This window comes from Onychostoma macrolepis, chromosome 08, assembly GCF_012432095.1.
Source record: "Onychostoma macrolepis isolate SWU-2019 chromosome 08, ASM1243209v1, whole genome shotgun sequence".
NCBI lineage: Eukaryota > Metazoa > Chordata > Actinopteri > Cypriniformes > Cyprinidae > Onychostoma > Onychostoma macrolepis.
Window position 1 is genome coordinate 14,202,851 of NC_081162.1, and position 21,625 is coordinate 14,224,475.

The 21,625-nt window shown below is 37.7% G+C and overlaps 1 protein-coding gene across 3 annotated transcripts in view; it reads left to right on the top strand.

Annotated features, from left to right (window-relative positions):
* The first annotated feature begins 3,627 nt into the window (after positions 1–3,627).
* Positions 3,628–21,625, top strand: part of tafa3b (TAFA chemokine like family member 3b) — a 121,896-nt gene continuing 103,898 nt past the window's right edge. The window contains exons 1-2 of one of the 3 annotated variants that reach the window (XM_058784215.1): positions 13,292–13,380; positions 14,661–14,737. In XM_058784215.1, coding sequence (XP_058640198.1) covers positions 13,324–13,380; positions 14,661–14,737 — 134 coding nt within the window. In that variant the 5' untranslated portion in view covers positions 13,292–13,323. Of the gene's footprint in view, positions 3,660–3,897; positions 4,026–13,291; positions 13,381–14,660; positions 14,738–21,625 lie in introns of those variants that run through there. The other 2 variants (XM_058784219.1, XM_058784216.1) reach the window with 2 other exon arrangements.

Genomic DNA, 21,625 nt, shown 5'->3' on the forward strand with positions numbered 1-21,625 from the left:
ATCATTTCTGAAAAATGACTCACCGACTCATTGAACCGAGCTCATTTCAGCAGGTCCGATTCGCATAAGCTGAAAACGTGAAGTTTATGTATGACCGAGTGGAAAGAACTGGTTTTATTCATAGCATTTTATTCATTTTTCAGCCGAATAATATGAACTTCAGTATTGTTTATTGTAAATACAAGTTATTTTTAAGTCCGAAATTACTGTTTGTATGATCACTCTTGTCTGTGAACTGGATGCATTAGATTAAATAAAAAATACTGCGATTTTATTAAAATTATTTATAAATCGAAATCCGTAATAAACCTTTGGTGTGTCGCTCCAAATCACACCTGCTTAGAAGCTTCTAGTAATCCTGAAGACCTTGATTAGCTGGATCAGGTGTGTTTGATTAGGCTCGGAGCTAAACTGTGCAGAGCTGTGGCCCTCCAGGGATTGAGTTTGAGACCAACGTTCTAATTGCTTATTTGAATCGAACTGTTCAAAGGAACCGATTCGCGCAAATGAGTCGGACTTTTCATCAGTGATTTTGAATCAGAGCGGCTTTGATACCACGCTCTAAAAAATGCTTGGTTACTTAATTTTTTTAATTAATTAACTTTTTTATTTATTTATTTTTTTAACCCAAATGCTGTGTTCAGCCTGTTGCGTCATTTTAGTGGGTTGTTTTTAATATTCTTACCCAGATAGGTAGGTTTTCTGTAACTAAGATGCTGGATCATTGTTTTTTTTTTTTGTTTTTTGTTTTTTTATAAATACTGGGTTATTTTTTCTACCCAGCCTGCTGGGTCAAATGTTGGGTATAATTTTTGTGTTACCTAGCCATTGGGTTAGTGGCTGGGTCAATCTCACTGAGAGCTGCTGTTACAGCAATTAGATCATTTGTGTGAATTTTGGTTTGTGGTTTCCTTGTTCCATGAACCATGTTCACTTTTTTTTTAAATAGCTCCTTTTTTAAAAGGGGGTAAAAATCACAGTTCTTCTTTTATGGTTTAAAATGAATAATAATAAGCCATATCAACAGCCGTATTTTCAACCAATTGCAAACTAGGGCCCATATTCATGAAAAATCTTAGCGCTAAGTTGCTAGTAACAAAATTCCAAGACAATTCTTAGAAATGTGGGTGTTTCCCCTTAAAATTAAAGAAAATATGCTAGTAAAGAAAAAAGTCATTCAGAAAGCATCTTAACCCTTAAAAGAGTTTGTTAGGAGTACAGACGAGGACTTTTAAGAAGCTTAAGAGTTTCTTTAGCTGTGGAGAAAATGGACGAAACATGAAGAGGGGGAAGAAATGTGTTGCACACAATGCATGACAGTGAGTTAATAAGACGCTACACATTAGATGGTGCAGGGATCATGTTTGTGACCGATCTTATTAGAGACACATCTCAGACACCGCGCAGAAATGCCATAGTGCCAGAAATGGAAGTAATCACTACATTGACATGTTGCAAATGCAGCAGTGATGATCTGGTTCTGTCACAACCTTCTATAAGCAAAGTGATCACACAAACAATTACAGCACTTTCAGAACCTTATTGTGTCTCTGTTCATTTCCTATAAAATATGTTAAGTGTGTCAGCATGGTGAATAAAAAATAAGAATATACCGGTATATACATATATAATGTGTGTGTGTGTGTGTGAGAGAGAGAGAGAGTACGGTAAAACAGGAAAAAATATGCCTGTAATTTCAAAGTGAAGGCTTTTAGTAGACCCTACTCTTAAAAGCGCTCTTTTATTTCCTTCTTGGACAACCAACCAATTACAGTCTTCAAAAGACTGTGTCATAGCTAGCAACGGGGTCAGCCCCGCCTCCTCACTGAGATAAAAGTTTTTGTCTTTTCCTTGCTCAGAGTTGCTCTCAGGTTGGTCCTGAATCACTTTTAAGCTAAGACTCCTAGTTAAATAAGCTAAATTAGGATTCTTAGAATCTTTAAGAATACGGGCCCTGGAATTTGAGAATCTGTGAATAATTTTTGAAACAGTTATATAAAATAGATAGTCTCTGTATAACTTATTTTGAACTAAAACTATTATTTTTACATAGCCTAATGCTTAACATATCATTGGTTAGAAAGTTACAAATTGCTTAGTTATAAACATTATAAAAAAATCTAAGAAAATAATTTTGTTTACAGACCACTGTATGAAAACATTGCTCTGCTGTAATCTTGTATATTCATGTCTACTTAAAGTCTGTGCAGTCACAAGATCTCAGGTTCACATATAGTCTTGTAAAGCTTCATTAGACATTTGAGTTAATGCTTATATTTTCTGATTATTAGAATCTTAAAAGAGTAAACCGGGGAGAAATGAGAGTTTGCAGTAATTAAATTAATTTTGTTTATGGTGTTCTGTCAACAATCTGTCAGCACTTCGCTGTTTCCATAGTGATGACAATATGCCTATTAACCTATGATGTGATGACTTTGTCTATATAGGCCTAAGATGACAAACTGCTGTGTATAATAAGAAACAGGAAATTGTCTCTGGTTGCAGTATTGTTGAAATTAAACAGTTTCAGTGCATGTCTGTTCACAAATAAAATTTCCTATATTGACTTAGTGAGTTTAAGATATGTCAAATGATTTGAATAGAAGTGCAATGTTAGCTTTTGTTGGCGATGATGTTTTATAAGAGGATCTTGTTTGCCTGTTTTCTGTCTTCTTGGTATGTGACTTATGTTGCTATGACCACGGGTCTAAACTAAAGCCTCACCTGCTGTTTATGTAAGGCTGATCCTGCAACAGCAGAACACAACAGAACTGTAGACCTCTGATGATGAGTCAGGCCTAAAGATCTGGGCCCGTATTCATGAAAAATCTTAGCGCTAAGAGTTGCTCCTAGTAACAAAATTCTAAGAAAATTCTTAGAAATGTGGGTGTTTCCCCTTAGAATTAAAGAAAAGATCCTAGTAAAGAAAAAAGTAATTCAGAAAGCATCTTAACCCTTAAAAGAGGTCTTAAGGTCCAAAATTGTTAGGAGTACGGACGAGGACTTTTAAGAGGCTTAAGAGTTTCTTTAGCAGTGGAGAAAGTGGACGAAACATGAAGAGGGAGAAGAATTGTGTTGCATACAATGCATGACAGTGAGTTAATAAGACGCTACACATTAGATCGTGCAGGGATCATGTTTGTGACCGATCTTATTTGAGACACGCTAACATCTCAGACACCGCACAGAAATGCCATAGTGCCAGAAATGGAAGTAATCACTACACTGACATATTTAGCAACTGGAAAAATGCAACTATGCAGCAGTGATGATCTGGGTCTGTCACAACCTTCTATAAGCAAAGTGATCACACAAACAATTACAGCACTTTCAGAATCTTATTGTGTCGCTGTTCATTTCCTATAAAATATGTTAAGTATGTCAGCATGGTGAATAAAAAATAAGAATATATATACACATATATAATTTGTGTGTGTGTGTGAGAGAGAGAGTACGGTAAAACAGGAAAAAATATGCCTGTAATTTCAAAGTGAAGGCTTTTAGTAGACCCTACTCTTAAAAGCGCTCTTTATTTCCTTCTTGGACAACCAACCAATCACAGTCTTCAAAAGACTGTGTCATAGCTAGCAACGGGGTCAGCCCCGCCTCCTCACTGAGATAAAAGTTTTTGTCTTTTCCTTGCTCAGAGTTGCTCTCAGGTTGGTCCTGAATCACTTTTAAACTAAGACTCCTAGTTAGAAATTTTTAAGCTAAATTAGGAGCTCTCTGAGAGGATTCTTAGAATCTTTAAGAATACAGGCCCAGCTCTTCTCTTTCTCAGATTACACAGTAACGTTATTCGCAGGTGCTGAGGTAAAGTTTTTCTTTTGTGCATCTTAATATTTTCTCTGCGACTTAGCTCTGCTAAAGAAGTTCTGTTAATGAGGAGTTTGTTAGGTGAACAAACATCAAGATGACCTTTTGTATGTCTTCACTGTTCCTCTTGAATGTGTGAGTAAATTGCTCATAAGGGAGTCTGGAGACATCTAGAGGACATAAAACGTCCTTACAAGATGAGCTATGAGGTAAATCGTTACTTATTGCTCTATTTTGTTTGTTCTGGTTTGTTCATGTCCGAACAGAGAGTTTATCAATTAAGTAGACATCAGGTCAATTATTTTAATAAGAGTACTGTCTCAAGAGCTGTAGCTCATTGATACACTGTATATGAGTGGGTGATGTTCTATGTGATATGTTCAAAGGAAATGTAACAATAGCTGTGTCTGGTGTGTTTAAATATAGTTGGGTGTTGGGACACAGACAAAATTAATAAGGAGCTGATTATTTATAGCGAGTAATTCAATGAAGAATGTATCTGTAATATTGAATTATGTAGGCTATTAATTGATATTTAATATAGGATATGTTACGCATAATGTACATTCTCTAGGATGTCAAACCTTGATCGAAATTAGGCTATATACTTGCAATGTTTTAATAATAATAAAAACATTTACTAGTAGAGCATAAAATCTGAATAGAATTTTACAAGTAGAATTAAGTTTTAAATGAAGGGTGATACTTTTGTGGTACAGTTTTTGCACAGTCACACAGTAAAGTACCTTTTTTTTAAGAATTTGCATCTGAGCTCCAATTTCAAAGTCAATATTTTCTGTCAAATTTTGGGTTATTGCTCAAACTGCAATAACATTTCAATAATGACCCATTCTGTCATTAGCACATTAAAAGCATTATTGCTATGTGGCAGTGAATAGGAAGCTGTAAGGTCGAGAACTACACACAAAACAATATTTCTTTTAATTTGTTTTCTTTATAATTCATTTTCCATATAAAACTCCCATAACAATATACAGTGCGTAAATCTCTCAGCAATTTAATCGCAATTATCAATTTAAAATGTCTGAATATGTCTTTGTTCAGCTTCAGGCAGATATTATTCAAATATAAAGTGCAAAGAGAATGTGAAAATGCAGGGAAATGATTGGCAGCATCCTCAGGGAAAAGGAAATATCAAATTGAACAAAACATTGTTCGTGAAAGAAAATATTACAAAAGTATAGTGCTACTGCTGACTCGACATGAAGATATGTTCTGCTTGTATATGCAGTTCATTTGGGTGATATTTTTATTAAATTCTTGCACCATTTTCTGTTTAATGTGAGTTCTAAGCTTATGAAAATTATGGATGCCATTTGTATGATAAACTGATTTTTCCTGTACTGTGACAAAATCATCTTTTTGATAAACAGCCATACAATTTTCCTTTCTTCTCTGCAGTTTTTTTTTTTTTTTTTGTATGTATGTTTAAACACATGTCAGTCACCCATGTGAAAAAAAAAAAAAACTTCAATATAATTATCCTGATTAGTTTTAATTACTTTAATGGGTAATTTTAATATTTAAATGAATGTTTATGAAAATTAAACAATGAAACTATGAAACCGACCACTAGGTGGCAGTAAAATTATAAAGGACAGATCCGCTCTCTCTCTCTCACTCTCTCTCTCTTAGATGCTTTAGATGCAGATGTTTGGAAAATGTACCTGATATTTCATACGAATCACAGGAAACAGCCAGCTTTTAGCATTTCTTATTGATAATTGAGAGATTATGTGCTGCTCATTATAAATATGACATTTGAGGTGCAAAAGGCTAATATAAACAGCAGTTATAGTTCCATAAACCATAACATTGCAACATATGGTTACTGTTAATTGGTGGGCAAAAGTCATTTTTTCCAAAGTTCACTAATATGTTGTTTAGCAGCTTTTTCAACTTTGGACAGTTCGGATTTCCTCTTTGTCCTTTGGAGAGTGCAGCTGGTTAGAGCTCCGATAATTGCCTATTGTTAAGTGATGATGATCCAGCTGTAAGCAGTGCTGTGTGTGATATTATTCTGCAGAACAGAAGGGACACATTAAATTAGAGATCCATAAAAGCAGTGCAGGCATAGAGGGCTGCGAACAGATGTCTGCTTTTTTCCTGAGATAAAAAAGCGTCGCTGTTGCATTGTGTTGATGCTGATGAATGCCACACAGGTGGGTTCATTGTGAGAGCTCTGCACAGAGACGAGGAGCCAGTAGTTGACTTTCAACAGCTGGAGACAGAATATTTTTGGATGTTTTAGCACAGTTGAGGATTTGAAGTGGCAGGCGCTCAAGTGCTCTCACTATGTGTTTTGTGTGAAAGTGTGCATGTGTTTTCAATGACTTTAATGACCTCAGTGATATAATGGTAGCAGTTGGTTTGTGAAATCCTATTTTTTACAGTCTGCAACTGCTTATATTATTATAAGAAGGGATCTTTTAAAATTTCTAGTTAAAAGTTATTGTGGATTTCCTTATTGTGTTCATGTTGGTTTTCATATTCATATGTCTTTCACCATTTTAAAGAAAACAAATTTAAGTAGTGTAACCAATGTAAAATACTGTATTTCCTTATAATACATGTCAATGTACATACAGTATCTTAATAACTATTTGAATAAAGATAATAAGAGGTTTTATAATATATTTGTCAATGTTTTTTTTAAAGCATTATCTGATATTTCAATAAGATACTTCTAACACACAGTCATGAGGGTCTACAGAGATTCTTTTTATGATGTAATTTCCCCTAATATGTTTTATTTTCTTTTATTTCTTTGCATGTTGATGACTTTGACTTAATAATAATAAAATTATTTGCATAATGCATGTTTTAAAATTAAATAATACTGTTTTTCTCGATTGCTAAAACTCAATTCATGAAACTATTTGCAATTTTCTGAACACAATCACAAAACTGCATACAAACTTCCACGTCAAAAATCAAATATTTTAGTCAAAAACATTTTCTCTTTTGTCATAATCAAACTTTAGCCTTATATGACACACAACCTAACTACTTAGGTGCCTAGAGAACACTTGTGAGATCAGTTCAAAACACTGACAAATCATGTTGCAGGCCATTGTCTATTACAGTTCACAACATAAATAGAGGGGGTGAAGATACAGTGAAACTCAACAATTAGCTTTAAGAAAAGTTTATTTTCATTACACTACTGTAAAGTGATCTTACAGTAGAAGAAAAGCACTAGAAAAGAAAAGTTCAAATACTAAGGAATTGAATATGAACTTGGTATGCAACACAATACAGTATTCTATCAATTACAGTACAGTAAAAATAAATAAATTCCACATTCTTACCAAAATTGCATTACAGTATTGAATAATATTTGCCATGCTATAGCAGTTTCTTAAGACTTTCTCCACCTCCCCTAGACAGTTGTCAGTTTTGCAAAAGTACAGAATATGTCAGAGATACTTGGCTACAGATCAGTTTGGCAGTTACAAATTTGAAGGTGTACAACTGAACATAGAATAGTGAATGTTCTCTTATAATAAGTACTGCTACTGTGTAGCCTACTGTAAGTACACTTTATTTGTAAGTGGTATAAAACCCTGTAGGCCAGCTTCCCTCATGGCCATGCCATGCTCAAGAAAGATGGTCAAATACACTGCTTTGTATTTCAGGAACAAATTACCTTTGACCCCATGCCCTTCATTTTCCCTTCCTCTTTGTCTCCGACCACTAGGATTTCTTTTCCAAAGCACATAATTACTTGGCCATATTTATGTTATTCTGAGATTCTGATTGGTGTGCAAACAGTTTGCTACTAAGTTCACACATGGATAAATGGGTTTAGGTTACTATTGTGATGACTTGAGTTAATTATATTGCGTGCTTGTGTTTTCTGAATGAGAACATGATGAACTTATGTAAAATGAAGGCATTTCTGTGTAGGGTTTTGTAGAAAACATTGAGAAAATTGGAACATTTGTAAAAATGTGTTTATGGTTTTGCCTTTGTTTTGAACTGAATGAATAGTTTGTGAAATTGGGCCAAATGAAACAGTTACTGTGTTACAGTGTGAATTAGTGTTTCTATGTCAACATTTTTTTTTTTTTTGTTGTTGTTGGTGACTTTGACTTTTTTTCAGATAGTATTTAAATATTAGGATACTTATTATAATTGTTATAATAATAATAATAATAATAATTATAAAATGAAAGACATGGAATGAAATAATGAAGCCAAACCACTAAAAATAAAATAACACCACTACAAAATGAGTGTCACACCATTGACTCATATAATATTGCTAAATGGTTAGTTAGTAAAAGAAAATATTTAAAATATTTAAAACTTCCTTTCATTCTGATGGGCAGAGTTCAGATGATAAATTTTGTTATCTTAAAAGCCTCACATTTCAACCTATTTATCCAATCAAATAGTCTGTTTGTCTTTGATAAACCTGTTAATCCTTCTTTGGATGGACGTGCTCTTTGTTTCCAATTCTTAAAAGAAAATAAATCCACTAGCATCTTCTTTTACTATAAGCAGCCTGCGAGAGTCCCGGAGGACTTTTTTTTGTGTGTGTATCACCCCCCAGACTTCCAAATGCCTTCGCTTGATTTTATCCTGATAAGTACAAAAGCTGCTTTTGTGAAGAAAACATCAAGCGAGAGCGAGAGATTTGTCTTCCACCACAAGGCCACCGAAACGTAATCCCAGATTTTAGTTGTTTTTCCTGAAATGCTTTGGATTATGGAGAAACCGGAATACAAGAACGGCCGTCGCGTGCCACTAGCTGGAGAACAAGAGAAGGATTAGGTATGAGAGGATAAGGAAAAGAAGGAAGGATGCAGAACTGGAAGGATGAGACAATAGTAGGATGGATGGATGAAAAGAGTGATATTAGGAGATTAGTCTCTAAATGAAAATCATTTTGGAGCGGAAATCCTGCGAGATGCGAGGATCATGACTAGGAAATGTTGTTGTTCCTCTGGCAGCATCGCAAACCTGCAGCTGAGCAAAGCAGTCTATCTTTGAATGAACAAAAACAGTCAGCTTCATCAGGACGTTTAACAGTCTCAGATCAATTTATTACATAATTGAGCTGTATCTCTCTGACCTTTCACATTTCAAGCCTTCTGTAAATTGGTTGCTCACTCAGATTGTAAAGCCGCAAAGGAAACCTCTCTTCTCCTCTAATAAGCTGCTGTGCATTTGTTCTGCACAGAGAACTTCTTTTCTCAGGCCTCATTCTCTCACCTTTTCCCTCTTTCTCTCTCTCTCTTACTTCCTGTCTGATTAGTGCTTCTAAAAAGGCAGAAACATTTGGAAAATGTCTTGGATTTTGAACTATGTCCATCTGTCTGTGTTCCTTTTCGGTAACATGTGTCTGTTTCTTGATTATCTCTTCCTCTGGTTCTCTGCAGACCACCACAGTAATGACCCTCAGCTCATCTCTGTCGTAGCACCACCTACTCACACATTCACAGTACAACTATGAGTGTGTGTGTGTGTGTGTGTGTGTGTGTGAGAGAGAGAGAGAGAAAGAGAGAGACTGAGACTGGATGAATATAAAGAGGTCTGTGTTTGACAATGTTGAGATAGTTGACTGAGGGATTATGGGTAATGGAGCAGTATGCTGGGCAACGGGAAGAGGAGTGTGAGTTTTGATATGGATTTGAAATTTTATAATAACATGAACAGTAATATAGTCAAATATTACTACAATTTTAAAATAACTGTTTCTATTTTGATAATTTTTAAAATGTAATTTATTCATGTAATGGCAAAGCTAAACTCTTCTGAATTCTTATTACTGTTAAAAACAGTTTTGCTGCTTAATATATTTACATTTTTGATTTAATAGAAAGTTCAACAGAACAGCATTTTTTTGAAACAGAAATGTGTAACATTTTAATAATTTGTTTACTGCCACTTTTGATTTAATTTATTGCATCCTTGCTGAATAAAAGACAAAGTATTAATTTAAAAAAATCAAAACTTTCAATGGTAGTGTATATACAATATATATATATATATATATATATATATATATATATATATATATATATATATATATTTTTTTTTTTTTCTAGAATAGAGTCTTATTATAGAATATTATTTCACAATATAATAAATTATGTGACTAAATATGTATAATTAGATTTTTGCCATCATTAAGTTGTATTCCATAAAATAATAAATTAAAAAGGCATTAGAAAAGTTTTCTCTGGTGCTTTTTTTTTTATTTATTTAAAGATTCTTTGCAAGTAATTTATTTCCGTTATATAATTCATATTATATAAAAATAAGAGACTACATGGAATATTTGTGACCTGCTCCCAGAATGAGCCACCCAGAAACACATTTTGATTTTCTTGCACTCAATCAAAAAGAAAATCTTAGTCAACCTTTACAGGATCAAATCTTGCCATCAATTTGCTTTAGAAAGTAATGCCATAAAGTATGAGACTTATTTTATTTTAGTTAATAAAACTCAATATGTGTTTCAGGGTCAAAGTGATTCAAAATAATGCAGCAGGTCACATTTGTACTTTTAAAAATGCATTTGTCACATCAAATCTGCAAAATCTGAAGAGAATATGACCTTAAAGATTTGCTGATAAATTAGTCACTCTCAAGCCATCCAAGACATCTGGATTCTTGTGATGCTTTTGTCAGCTGTTTGTAATCTCATTCTCATGGCACCCATTCACTGCTATAAATCCATTGTTGGGCAAGTAATGTAATGCTAAATTTTCCAAATCTGTTCTGATGAACAACCAAACTCATTTATGTCCTGAATTGCCCGAGAGTTGGTAAATTATAAGCAAATGTTCATTTTTTTTTTTTTTGAGTGAACTACTCGTTTAACCTACAATGCTGATGAAAAAAAAAATATATATATATCAGAAAGACCCCACCATGCCAACACTGCAGGCAGCTCCTGAAGAGTTTCAGCACCACAGTACAGTGGACAGCTCCAGCTACTGACTCAGGAAGGCATGAGTTACATGATCCTGATGCCAGAATAATTGGACATAAGCCTGGTTTACTGATGAATGTCTATCCTCCACAAATGCCCTTTTGTCGGGCAGATGTTGGCATGGGTAATATGTGTGTGCGGGCCGGCTTTTGAGGAGTCCCGCGGGACATCACCTTTAGCTCACTGTGACTCATACACAACCATGTTCAGCCCAGAGTAGAATATCACTCCACACTCCACTGTGCCTCGTACAGCAAACCGCCGTACACAACGCAGACACAAACAGACACGCAGATGCAGCTTTCATATGCTAATGCTGATATTTTAGCAGTGCCAGTCTCCCCCTCTCGCTCTGTCTGTCTCTCTCTGTATGTGTGTGTAAGAATGCCATTATGTCAGTTTTTGGAGGCGGTTTGTTGAATATCAAACAACATGAGTCATATAAATGGAGAGAAAGATCCTTTTTCTGTTTGTTAGAGCAGACAGGAGGCATCACACACACAATAGACTTTCAGACTTCAGATGTCTTTTAAATTGTCACACCTTGTTGCATCATAGCTTATAAAAGTGCAAATGGGACAAGATGAGACAGGATATCAGCACGAGTCTGCTGCAAGTATCAAAATACAGAAACAACAAAATTCATAAATATTCTCCCTTTCTTTTTGAGTTATGCTGTAAATGTTCTCACGGACCGGGGTCTATAAAGCTGTGTGGGTGCATTACTGGGCTTTATACGGCTGTTTTATAATAGTGTGGTTTATCTTGACATGCACATGGTGACTGTCGGCAGGAGCTGGTGAATGTTTCTAATGAGAGAAGAGTGAGTGAAAAGCAAGTCAGTGAACTCGTATGCTACCTGTAACTGATTCAATGCATTAATGATCAGTTATCAGACAGAAACACGCACATACAACCGCTCGTTCTTTTCTTAAACGCACACACATAGGCATTTAATCTCACACCTGATGGTATCTGTGACATTAATGAAAGTGTTTCAGCATTAGACTGTGTGTGTGTGTGTCTGTGAGACGCTGTTTATCTTGACAGGCAACTGGTGAAGTAGATCTGTCTGAACATCACTTCATTCTTTTTTAAAAGCACTCATCTGCACCTGCCACACACATCTAATGACATCTGTTTGGAGAGAATGTGTTTAGTGTGTGTTTGTGTGTGATTTTTGCCTACATTTATGGGTACCAAATGTCTGCATAAAACACTAAATCACATCTTTATGGAAATGTATAGCAATAACGTAGTTTTATGTATAGTAAATAAATAGAACTGATTGTTAAACACCAGATGTGGAATATTCTGCATGATGATCCTTGTGTTTTTCTCCATCATTAATTGAGTTTGAGGCCATTACTATATAGCTATTCCTTATTTATCAACACCTTTCAATAAAATATATAAAAAATAATTGGTTATATTAAGAGAAAAATGGACATTAATGCTTTAAATTTATTTCACTGATTGTTCGGTTTTTGTCAGAATTTAACAAATCTAATTCTATTTGCCCACAAATTAACCTTTCATTGACTTGCATTCGGCCTGTTCACCAAGGCTGCATTTATTTGATCTAAAATACAGTGGAAACATTGAATATTATTACAATTGAAAAGAACATTTTTCTATTTTAATATATTTTAAAATGTAATTTATTCCTGTGATGGGAAGTTGAAATTCCAGCAGCCTTCAGTGTCACATGATCATTCAGAAATTATTTTAAAATGATGAATTGGTGCTCAAGAAACATTTCTTATTATAATCAATGTTGAAAACAGTTGTGCTGCTCAGAAATACTGAGACATTACTCAAAATATATTCTTATATTTTAAGACAAAGTCATACAGGTTTGGAACAACTTGAGGGTGATTTATTTTGCAGTCAGTCTAGCACACACACACACACACACACACACACACACGCATACATTATTTTGGTGTGAACTCACCATAATTCAGTTTTATTCCTACAGTGCGTTTCACAAATCACATTGTTTGTAAGCAGCTTTACAGAAAAGAGTGCTTTAATATCTCCAGTGAGCAAACCAAAAGTTGCTGTAGTATGGGAAATAAATCACGTTCAACACACACACACACACACACACACACACACAAGCTCACACACACACATTTTTTTAATTTGTAATATTCTTATTTACATACCTAAATTTCAATGTGTGTGTGTGTGTTATTCTGGGCTGGAGTTGCTAATGCTACACTGTAAAAAATTTACATTTTGAAAAATTGTGGAAACTGACAAATAAATATCGGCTCAACAAATTGCTTCCCAATAATTGTCCCCAAACAACAACAAAAAAATGCATTGTTGTAATTTTAGCTGAAGGTCTGAAGTTAAAATTAAAAATATACATTCACCGAACATATTAAATTGTGCTCAGCCAATCTTTCAAGCAGAAGTGAAAAATCTGTTAGCCGAACAAGCTTTGCAGCAAAAAACGCGTGTACGCATGCGCCTGAGAGAAACCATTGCTGTAGTGAATTCAAATTCCTGTGCGCGGGAGAGCGGAGCCAATGCTGAAGGGCGACAGAACATCATTTACAGACGGATTTTCTATCCTTAAAGTTATGGTGAGTATACTGAGTTTTGTATGTATTAAGTCATGTTTCACATTGTATTTTGCAGAATAACAGTGAATTCACGCCTTTACTGGTGTCATGTTGGCGTTTATAACCTAGTTTAGCCCGTACTGGTAGGACTCGGTAGGGGTGTGCGATATATATCGTCTGTGATGATGTTGTAATTGTTGTTTTAACGATGTGGGATTCGACATTATCATGTATATCGCAAAAACCAAACAAAACACACCTAATTTACAGAGTGCACGATTACGTTACGTGATGAAGATTAGACTAGTGCGCGTGCGCTTTTACAGTGCGTTTTTTTCTCTGTATAAGCCCTTTCACACGGGACACGGCAGTCGCGAGTGTCTAGTTCATTTTCAATGGGAGACATGAGACAAGCGGCAAAACGCGGGCGGTTTTGCTGGCGGCGCGGAGACGAATGCACTGAAAATCCTGCCGCTTCTACGAGCACGGCGCATCGCGGCAGGCGCCGCCAAAGATAATAAAAGTATTTTATCTTTTTGTGAGAGGCAGCGGCAGCCGCGTCGGTTTCAACCAATCAGAGAACTCATTATTAACAACCACTTGTAACATTTCACTGAGCTCATGTCTGAGTGTTGAAAACATGATGAAGATCGCTGTAAATCCTACTGGAATTCCCGGAGTTGTTGTGTGATAGAGATATAACGTTAATTAAAAAAAAAAAAATCCAGAGTGTGAGTGTATGGAGTTTGTTAATGAAAACGCTAGTAGACGCTCCCATAAAATGATAAATAGCAAATAACACCAACACAAAACTTACATTGTTTTAGTTATTTAGTGTAGGAAATACAAATGTGATTTGTTGTTTGTAACTATGGTAACGTCTGCCCAGAGACCGCGACGCGAGCACCGCCTCAACTGTACAAAACGCTTCCACTACGAGAGATTCCACCGCTTGCCGCGTCCCGTGTGAAAGGGCCTTTATTCATAATATTAAAGGGACTTGCGTTTTAGACACATTATTGCCTGTTTTGCTCTATTTCGCCAAAAAAATCATTCATATAAAAAACTTTAGGAGACGGCTGTCCACAGTAGTCCAATAACACACTCAGCAAAATATTGTCCAATTATCATTATCGATAAAATCCCAGAAAAAGATAATTTGTGTCAATATGGCACACCCCTATCTTTCAGTTACCTAAAGTTATTGAATTAAATTATTTTTATCTCACTTTATGATGAATATATGAAATGTATGAGACACAAGGAATACATTTATGCTATAACTATTTTTTTCCCATTAGTGTAACCCACCATTGCTAGGTCTGCGCTCACGAGGCACCATTTGTTGTAGAAAAGGAACCACTTTACGAATTTCACAGTGAGTATTTAACAGTAGTTCTTATTGGATATACTGTATGTTTATTCCATATTAGTGTCAAATACTATTAGCTCTTAGATGTATTTTGTGAGGAGCTTTATTGAGAGCTGCCATGAGACATGGCTCGGTGTAATGTAGGCTGCTAATTCTAACGTAGACTTAGTATTGACATTGCTATTTTATATATATATATATATATATGTGTGTGTGTGTGTGTGTGTGTATGGTTTGTTAGGATCAGAAAATATTTGGCTGAGATACAACTATTTGAAAATCTGGAATCTGAGGGTGCAAAAAAATCTAAATATTAAGAAAATCGCCTTTAAAGTCGTCCAAATGAAGTTCTTAGCAATGCATATTACTAATCAAAAATTAAGTTTTAATACATTTACGGTAAGAAATGTACAAAATATCTTCATGGAACATGATCTTTACTTAATATCTTATTGATTTTTGGCATAAAAGAAAAATCAATAATTTTGACCCCTACTGTTACAAACGGAACTCCGGCATTATCTTCTTCTCGCTACCAGAGGGAACTGTCGCCTGAATTTTGATCACGCTTTTCCCGGACTCAGTTTCCCATGATCCCACTTACCTGGGCCAATCACCCTGCTACACCTGTCCCTCATTATCTCTCATACATAAGCAGCACTCACACTCTGATCTATGCGAAGTATTGTTTTGTCCACAGACCTTGTGATTGTTTGCCACCTGCGTTGTCTTGGTAAACTTTACTTTGATTTTTTGCCGCCTGCTTTGATCTTTGCATGCTCTGCTACTTTGTCTCTGCCTAGCCTCCTCCAGTACTGTTTGTTGGCATTTTGACTTTGTCTGTTGGTTTACTCAATAAAGCTGCTTATGGATCCCACTCCGTCTGATGAACCGTTACACATACAATGTATTTTTGGCTATTGCTACAAATACAGGTGCTGGTCATATAATTAGAAAATAATCAAATTAGAATATCATATTATATTCATTCATTACACACAGACTGATATATTTCAAATGTTTATTTCTTTTAATTTTGATGATTATAACTGACAACTAAGGAAAATCCCAAATTCAGTATCTCAGAAAATTAGAATATTACTTAAGACCAATACAAAGAAAGGATTTTTAGAAATCTTGGCCAACTGAAAAGTATGAACATGAAAAGTATGAGCATGTACAGCACTCAATACTTAGTTGGGGCTCCTTTTGCCTGAATTACTGCAGCAATGTGGCGTGGCATGGAGTCGATCAGTCTGTGGCACTGCTCAGGTGTTATGAGAGCCCGGGTTGCTCTGATAGTGGCCTTCAGCTCTTCTGCATTGTTGGGTCTGGCATATCGCATCTTCCTCTTCACAATACCCCATTGATTTTCTATGGAGTTAAGGTCAGGCGAGTTTGCTGGCCAATTAAGAACAGGGATACCATGGTCCTTAAACCAGATACTGGTTGCTTTGGCACTGTGTGCAGGTGCCAAGTCCTGTTGGAAAATGAAATCTGCATCTCCATAAAGTTGGTCAGCAGCAGGAAGCATGAAGTGCTCTAAAACTTCCTGGCTGCGTTGACCTTGGACCTCAGAAAACGCATTAGAATAAGCATGTAATAGAATTACCTCTGTCACCCAGTGAGATGGTCTATCCTTAGACACAGCTGTACCCTTTCGGTGATCACCATAACACACAAACAACTGATCAGTGGCCCTCCAGGCTGCAGTCACTTCCACATACTGCTGAAGAGCCCTGACTGGACACAGGACTGATCTGGGCTCATCTGTAAAAGCAGATATAATTATTGGCTTGTTCATGTATTGTGGTGACAATACCTTTGGAAGGAATGCTGGGTTTGGCCACAGCGTAACCTGTTTACACTCAGGTCCCCATCGCAAACACTGTGGGCTGACTGACAGTGCATGCAACTCACTAATACGTCGTGCCGTAGCTATGGCCAACAAAAAAGCTGACTTGAGGGAAAGCCACTTAATAGCTGCATTCGTTAATGGCTCAAATGGTGCGCAGGAGAGGCTGCTCAAAACCAAATTCAGATCCCATTGTGGAATCATTACTTTGCGACTGGGTCACAGTCGACTAACACCTTTAAGAAACGTTTTAATTAAATTATGCCTACCTAAGGACATACCTTCCACCGGTCCTTTGTATGCAGATAATGCTGCCACATACACTTTAATTGTGGAGCAAGACAAACCATTCTCCAAGAGGCTCTGCAGAAAGTCCAAGAGGTTACTTAAAGTGCAATCCTGAGGGACGATTTCCTTTTTTTCACACCACTGAGAAAAAGCTCTCCATTTGTCTGCATACGCACGACGTGTAGAAGGTGCCCGTGCATTCAGTAGTGTGTGCTCGACTGCTTGTGAGCATTCCAATAGACCCTTTTTGCGCCGACGTCACGATTACGTCACCGCGTTAGCTGGAGGCAAAACAAACGGAAAACTGGAGGCGGCCCATTCAAACGAGCGCAGATTCGGCTACACAAGGAGCTTAAAATATCATCTTGTTGTGATGTTGGATGCAAGAATCTATGTAGTACAGGCTCCAATTTGAAATTTTAACGCATACCTGCTGCCACTCGCTGACAAAAAAACCGACGACAGCTGTGGTTAAACGCGATAAAACGAGCGGACTGGACAGAAACTATCGTCAAAAATGCTCGCGTTTGCAGCGCACACTTCTTATCAGAAAAGGTTAAATAAAGTATTGTCTTTTGTTGTTATGGATTATGGTTTGTTACGTGTCTAAAGATTTCTTATGCATCTCACAACTATGAAATAATGTCTGTGTGCATGTGTGTAAAACAACAAACTGACGATGTATATGCTTAATAATCTGTAATATATATTGTTGTGATTGATAGTGGCTGGACTTTCTAAGAACTTAGTAAGAAAGAATAATCAAATACAGAAAGTTCAAAATTAATTTCTGGAATTTTTATTTCTAGAAAATATTCACATCTTCCTTTAAATGTACTGTATGTAAAGTATTGTAAATTTAACTTACATAATTTACAGCATGTATATATTTTAAAATAACTATTTGGCCATTACATGATACATACATCTTCAAATAATATATCATCACATTGAATGTTTAACTTTTTGTATTTTGGCCCATGCAGTTCACTCTCACGTAACGTTTAGCTGTAAAAATAGCCTGCTGAAGTTTAAATGTTCATCTTCATGACTAGATAGACACAGGTGAGTTTCTCTTTACTACTCTTTAGGTTTCTCTAACGAGTCACTCAATCGGAGGTAACATTAATCCTGACAGATCGTCCATCCATGAGCATAGGGTCGGCCAATCTGACTTTGTCCGTTAAAGTTAACTTATTTAAATAACAATAATGGCCCTGCACAGTGAGTGACTTTACATATGCAGGTAAAATCGGATTTTCTCCAGCCATTGTTAAAAAAACAAGGTAAACAAACTTCATAGCTAGCGTTAGTGAAGCGGTCAGTGGAATCTTTCTGCCTCCAGCTAAGCCCCGCCCACAGAAAAACGTCACATTGTTTACTAACAGAAAAAGGGTCTATATGACTGGGTTGCCCCTAGGGGCCACACCCATAACTTCAGGGTGTGGGGCCTTTGATGCCACCACATCCCGTTTGCCTGAGATAACAAATCTGGTCTTATTGGCAGGGGGCATGGTTTGCCCCTCAGTAGAAGCAGCAGCAGGTGGAACCATGGCCTGTTCGGCCAGAATGGGGCTACTAGCAGAACGGGTTGCATCGTCTCTTGGATCCGTCGCAACATCATCCATAGTAATGGTAGGGGTGGAAACGCATACAAGCGGAATTTTGGCCAGCTGTGTGCCAATGCATCCTGGCCCAGAGCCTCTGGCTCGTCCTTGACTGAAAACCACATCGGACAGTGAGTTGTCTGCCTGTCCGCAAATAAGTCCACCTCTGCCCTGCCATAGGTGACCCAAATTGACTGAATCACTTCCTTGTGAATCTGCCAGTCCCAGGGTGTGGGATTGGCCCGAGATAGAGAATCTGCTATTTGATTGTAACGACCAGGAAGATACATGGCTCTCAGGGAGAGGAGATGGACATCCCCCCATTTCCAAAGCCTTTGTGCCAATTTTAACAGGCTCTGAGACCTTGTCCCCCCTTGGTGGTTGATATAAAACACCACAGTGGTATTGTCTTTCCTTATTAGAACATGTTTGTCCTTTAACTGATGTTGAAAATGTTGCAGCGCTAGCCATACTGCCTTCATCTCGAGAATGTTGATGTGCTGTAGCGTGCTGTGCCACATACCCCTCACTTTCTGGTGTCTCCACACAGCTCCCCAGCCTTGTAGAGATGCATCGGTTGTTACAACTTCTCTCCTTACAGGAAGGACTCCCAAGGGAACACCCCTGAGCAGATGAGCTTTGCGGGACCAGTGTTTCAGAGCGTGAACACATGCTAGAGTCACTGTTACCAAAACATGTTTTTGGGTCATGGCTGATAGGCGTTGCAAATTCAGCCAGCATTGAAAAGGTCTGAGTTGGAGCATTCCCAGCCGCACCACTGGTGTTGCTGCCACCAACATTCCAGCTAGATGGAGAAAGTCTGCATATGGTAGGCGCCTGCCTATTTGAAATTTTGCAACTGTCTTTGCAATTGCCTGAGATCTGGCTTCTGTCAAAGTGGCTTGCATGGTGCACGAGTCGAGCCTCATGCCAATGAACTGAACTGTCAGAGTAGGAATTAGACAGCTCTTCTTGTATTTTATTTTCAGACCTAGTGCCTCTCTATGTGCAGTATCAATGACCTTGTCTGCTCTTGTACTTGGTGTTGAGACTGGCCGCACAGTAGCCAATCATCGAGGTAAGGAAGAATACGCATGTCTTGGCGCTGTAAGGGTTCTAGTGCAACTCGCACACATTTGGTAAAAGTTCTGGGTGCCAGGGCTAACCCGAAAGGAAGAACTCTGAATTGGTATGTCACTCCATTGACATGAAAACAAAGGAACCTCCTGTGATGTGCCGCAATTGGAATGTGGTAGTAGGCATCCCTTAGGTCTGTCGTAACGAAACAATTGTTTCTGTTCACTGCACGTATAACATCTGCTATTCATAGCATGTGAAAAGGTAGACGCTTTAGAAAGACATTGAGGTCCCTTAAGTCTAAAATAGGTCTGATTCCCCCATCCTTTTTTGGAATCAGGAAGTACCTGGAGAAAAATCCGTTTAACTGGTCTGGGCCATGTATCTCTTCTATGGCCTGTTTTTGTAGTAATGACTCTATTTCTGCTGCCAATGTGATCAGATGCTTTGGATTCTGTATCATTGTAGGGCGAACCCCGGTATTTGGAGGTGGTCGACGGTGAAACTGCAACTTGTATCCCGTTGATAGGGTGTTTAACAGCCATGTATCTGCTGTTATTGCCTTCCAACACTCCAAGGAAAAATTATATCGTGAGACTGCTCTGGGCTGACGTGGTGGTGCCAACACCTCCTGCATTCTGTTCTGCACGAAGCCAGCACCACGTTGTTGATGAGGATAATGACCTCTGTGAGAATACTGAACATACTGTGCAGGCCGCCTGAAGGTAGTTTGTCGCCTTAAATGCTTCGAATGCATTTCATAAAAATGCAAGGAGACGTCTGTGTAATACTTCTTGAGCCTGTGCACCAAATACCTGCCCCGGAACTAGGGGAAGTTGGCGCAAGATGTTCTTACCAGATTCCGGCAACGGAGTCTGGGCCAGCCATACCTGTTTCCTTAACTGTGTCAGCAGACCCAGAGATCTGCCACATTCTGACGCAGCTGCTCCAACTGCTTGGATAGAAGCTTGTAGTATCTCAGTACATCCTGAATTGTCCAATGAAGGTAGTGAAGCATTGAGTGACAACAGCAACTGTGCCAGTGTATTTGAAATACATCCAACATTCGCTACAGCACTGTATGTTTTACGCACAAGTGTGTCAGTCCGTTTATATTCTGGCTGTGGGCAGCGCGGCTCAGAACGCAGCGCCTCATCAGCCTGCACAGCAAGTGACGCCACTACAGTTTCTACTGGTGGCATTGAATCCAAGCCCACTGACCCTGCATCTGCCATACTAGATAGCATATGAGTTACCTTGTCAGGCCGCATGGTCAATGCGCTCTTGAAACCAAATGATAATTCTTTAATGAAGTCACCACATTGTGGCACAACCAACTCATTAGCCTGACCAGAAGCACGGCAAAACAGGTTAGGAGCCTGACTAGTTGCAATAGGTGGAGCATCAAGGTTGAGTTTTGCTAAAGCCACCTTTAATTTACCACGCAAAAATTTGCTACTGATAGTGGTTCACCATCATGACCTGAACTCAGTGCACTGTCTGAACACACTGATACTGGACTTACAACTGTCTCTGTCCTGGCAAGATGTTCATCAAAAAAGAAGTCAGATGCTGACTCCGAGACCACATCAAAATCTCTCTCCCTACCAGGATCAACTGTATTAGATTCTGCTAACTGCTGCTCCTCATTCTTTTTCATAGAAGCCAAGAGTGCTTGAATCTGGCCCATACCTTCAGTCAGCTGATCCACCCTGCGCTCCAACGCAGAGGACGTTTTCACCTTTTTTTTCTTAGGAGGTGGAACAACAGCTACTGCTGCCCTCTTAACGCCGCGTTCTGAAGGGGTTGTGTCTATAGGGAACAATGAATAATCTGATTGAGCATTCCACTGTGCAAGGCGGCTTTCACGTATTGCTAATGGCAAAAAACTACAGCTAGGACAAGGATCTGAAAGGGCCTGTTTAAGGTGCTTAGGTCCCAAGCTAAATATACAACGATCATTACCGTCCTCTAATTCCATAGATGAATCACACAGTGTGCAGCTTGCCATTGCAAACGAAACGTGGAAAAGTAATAATGATTCAAATAATAACTTCAACTTAATCA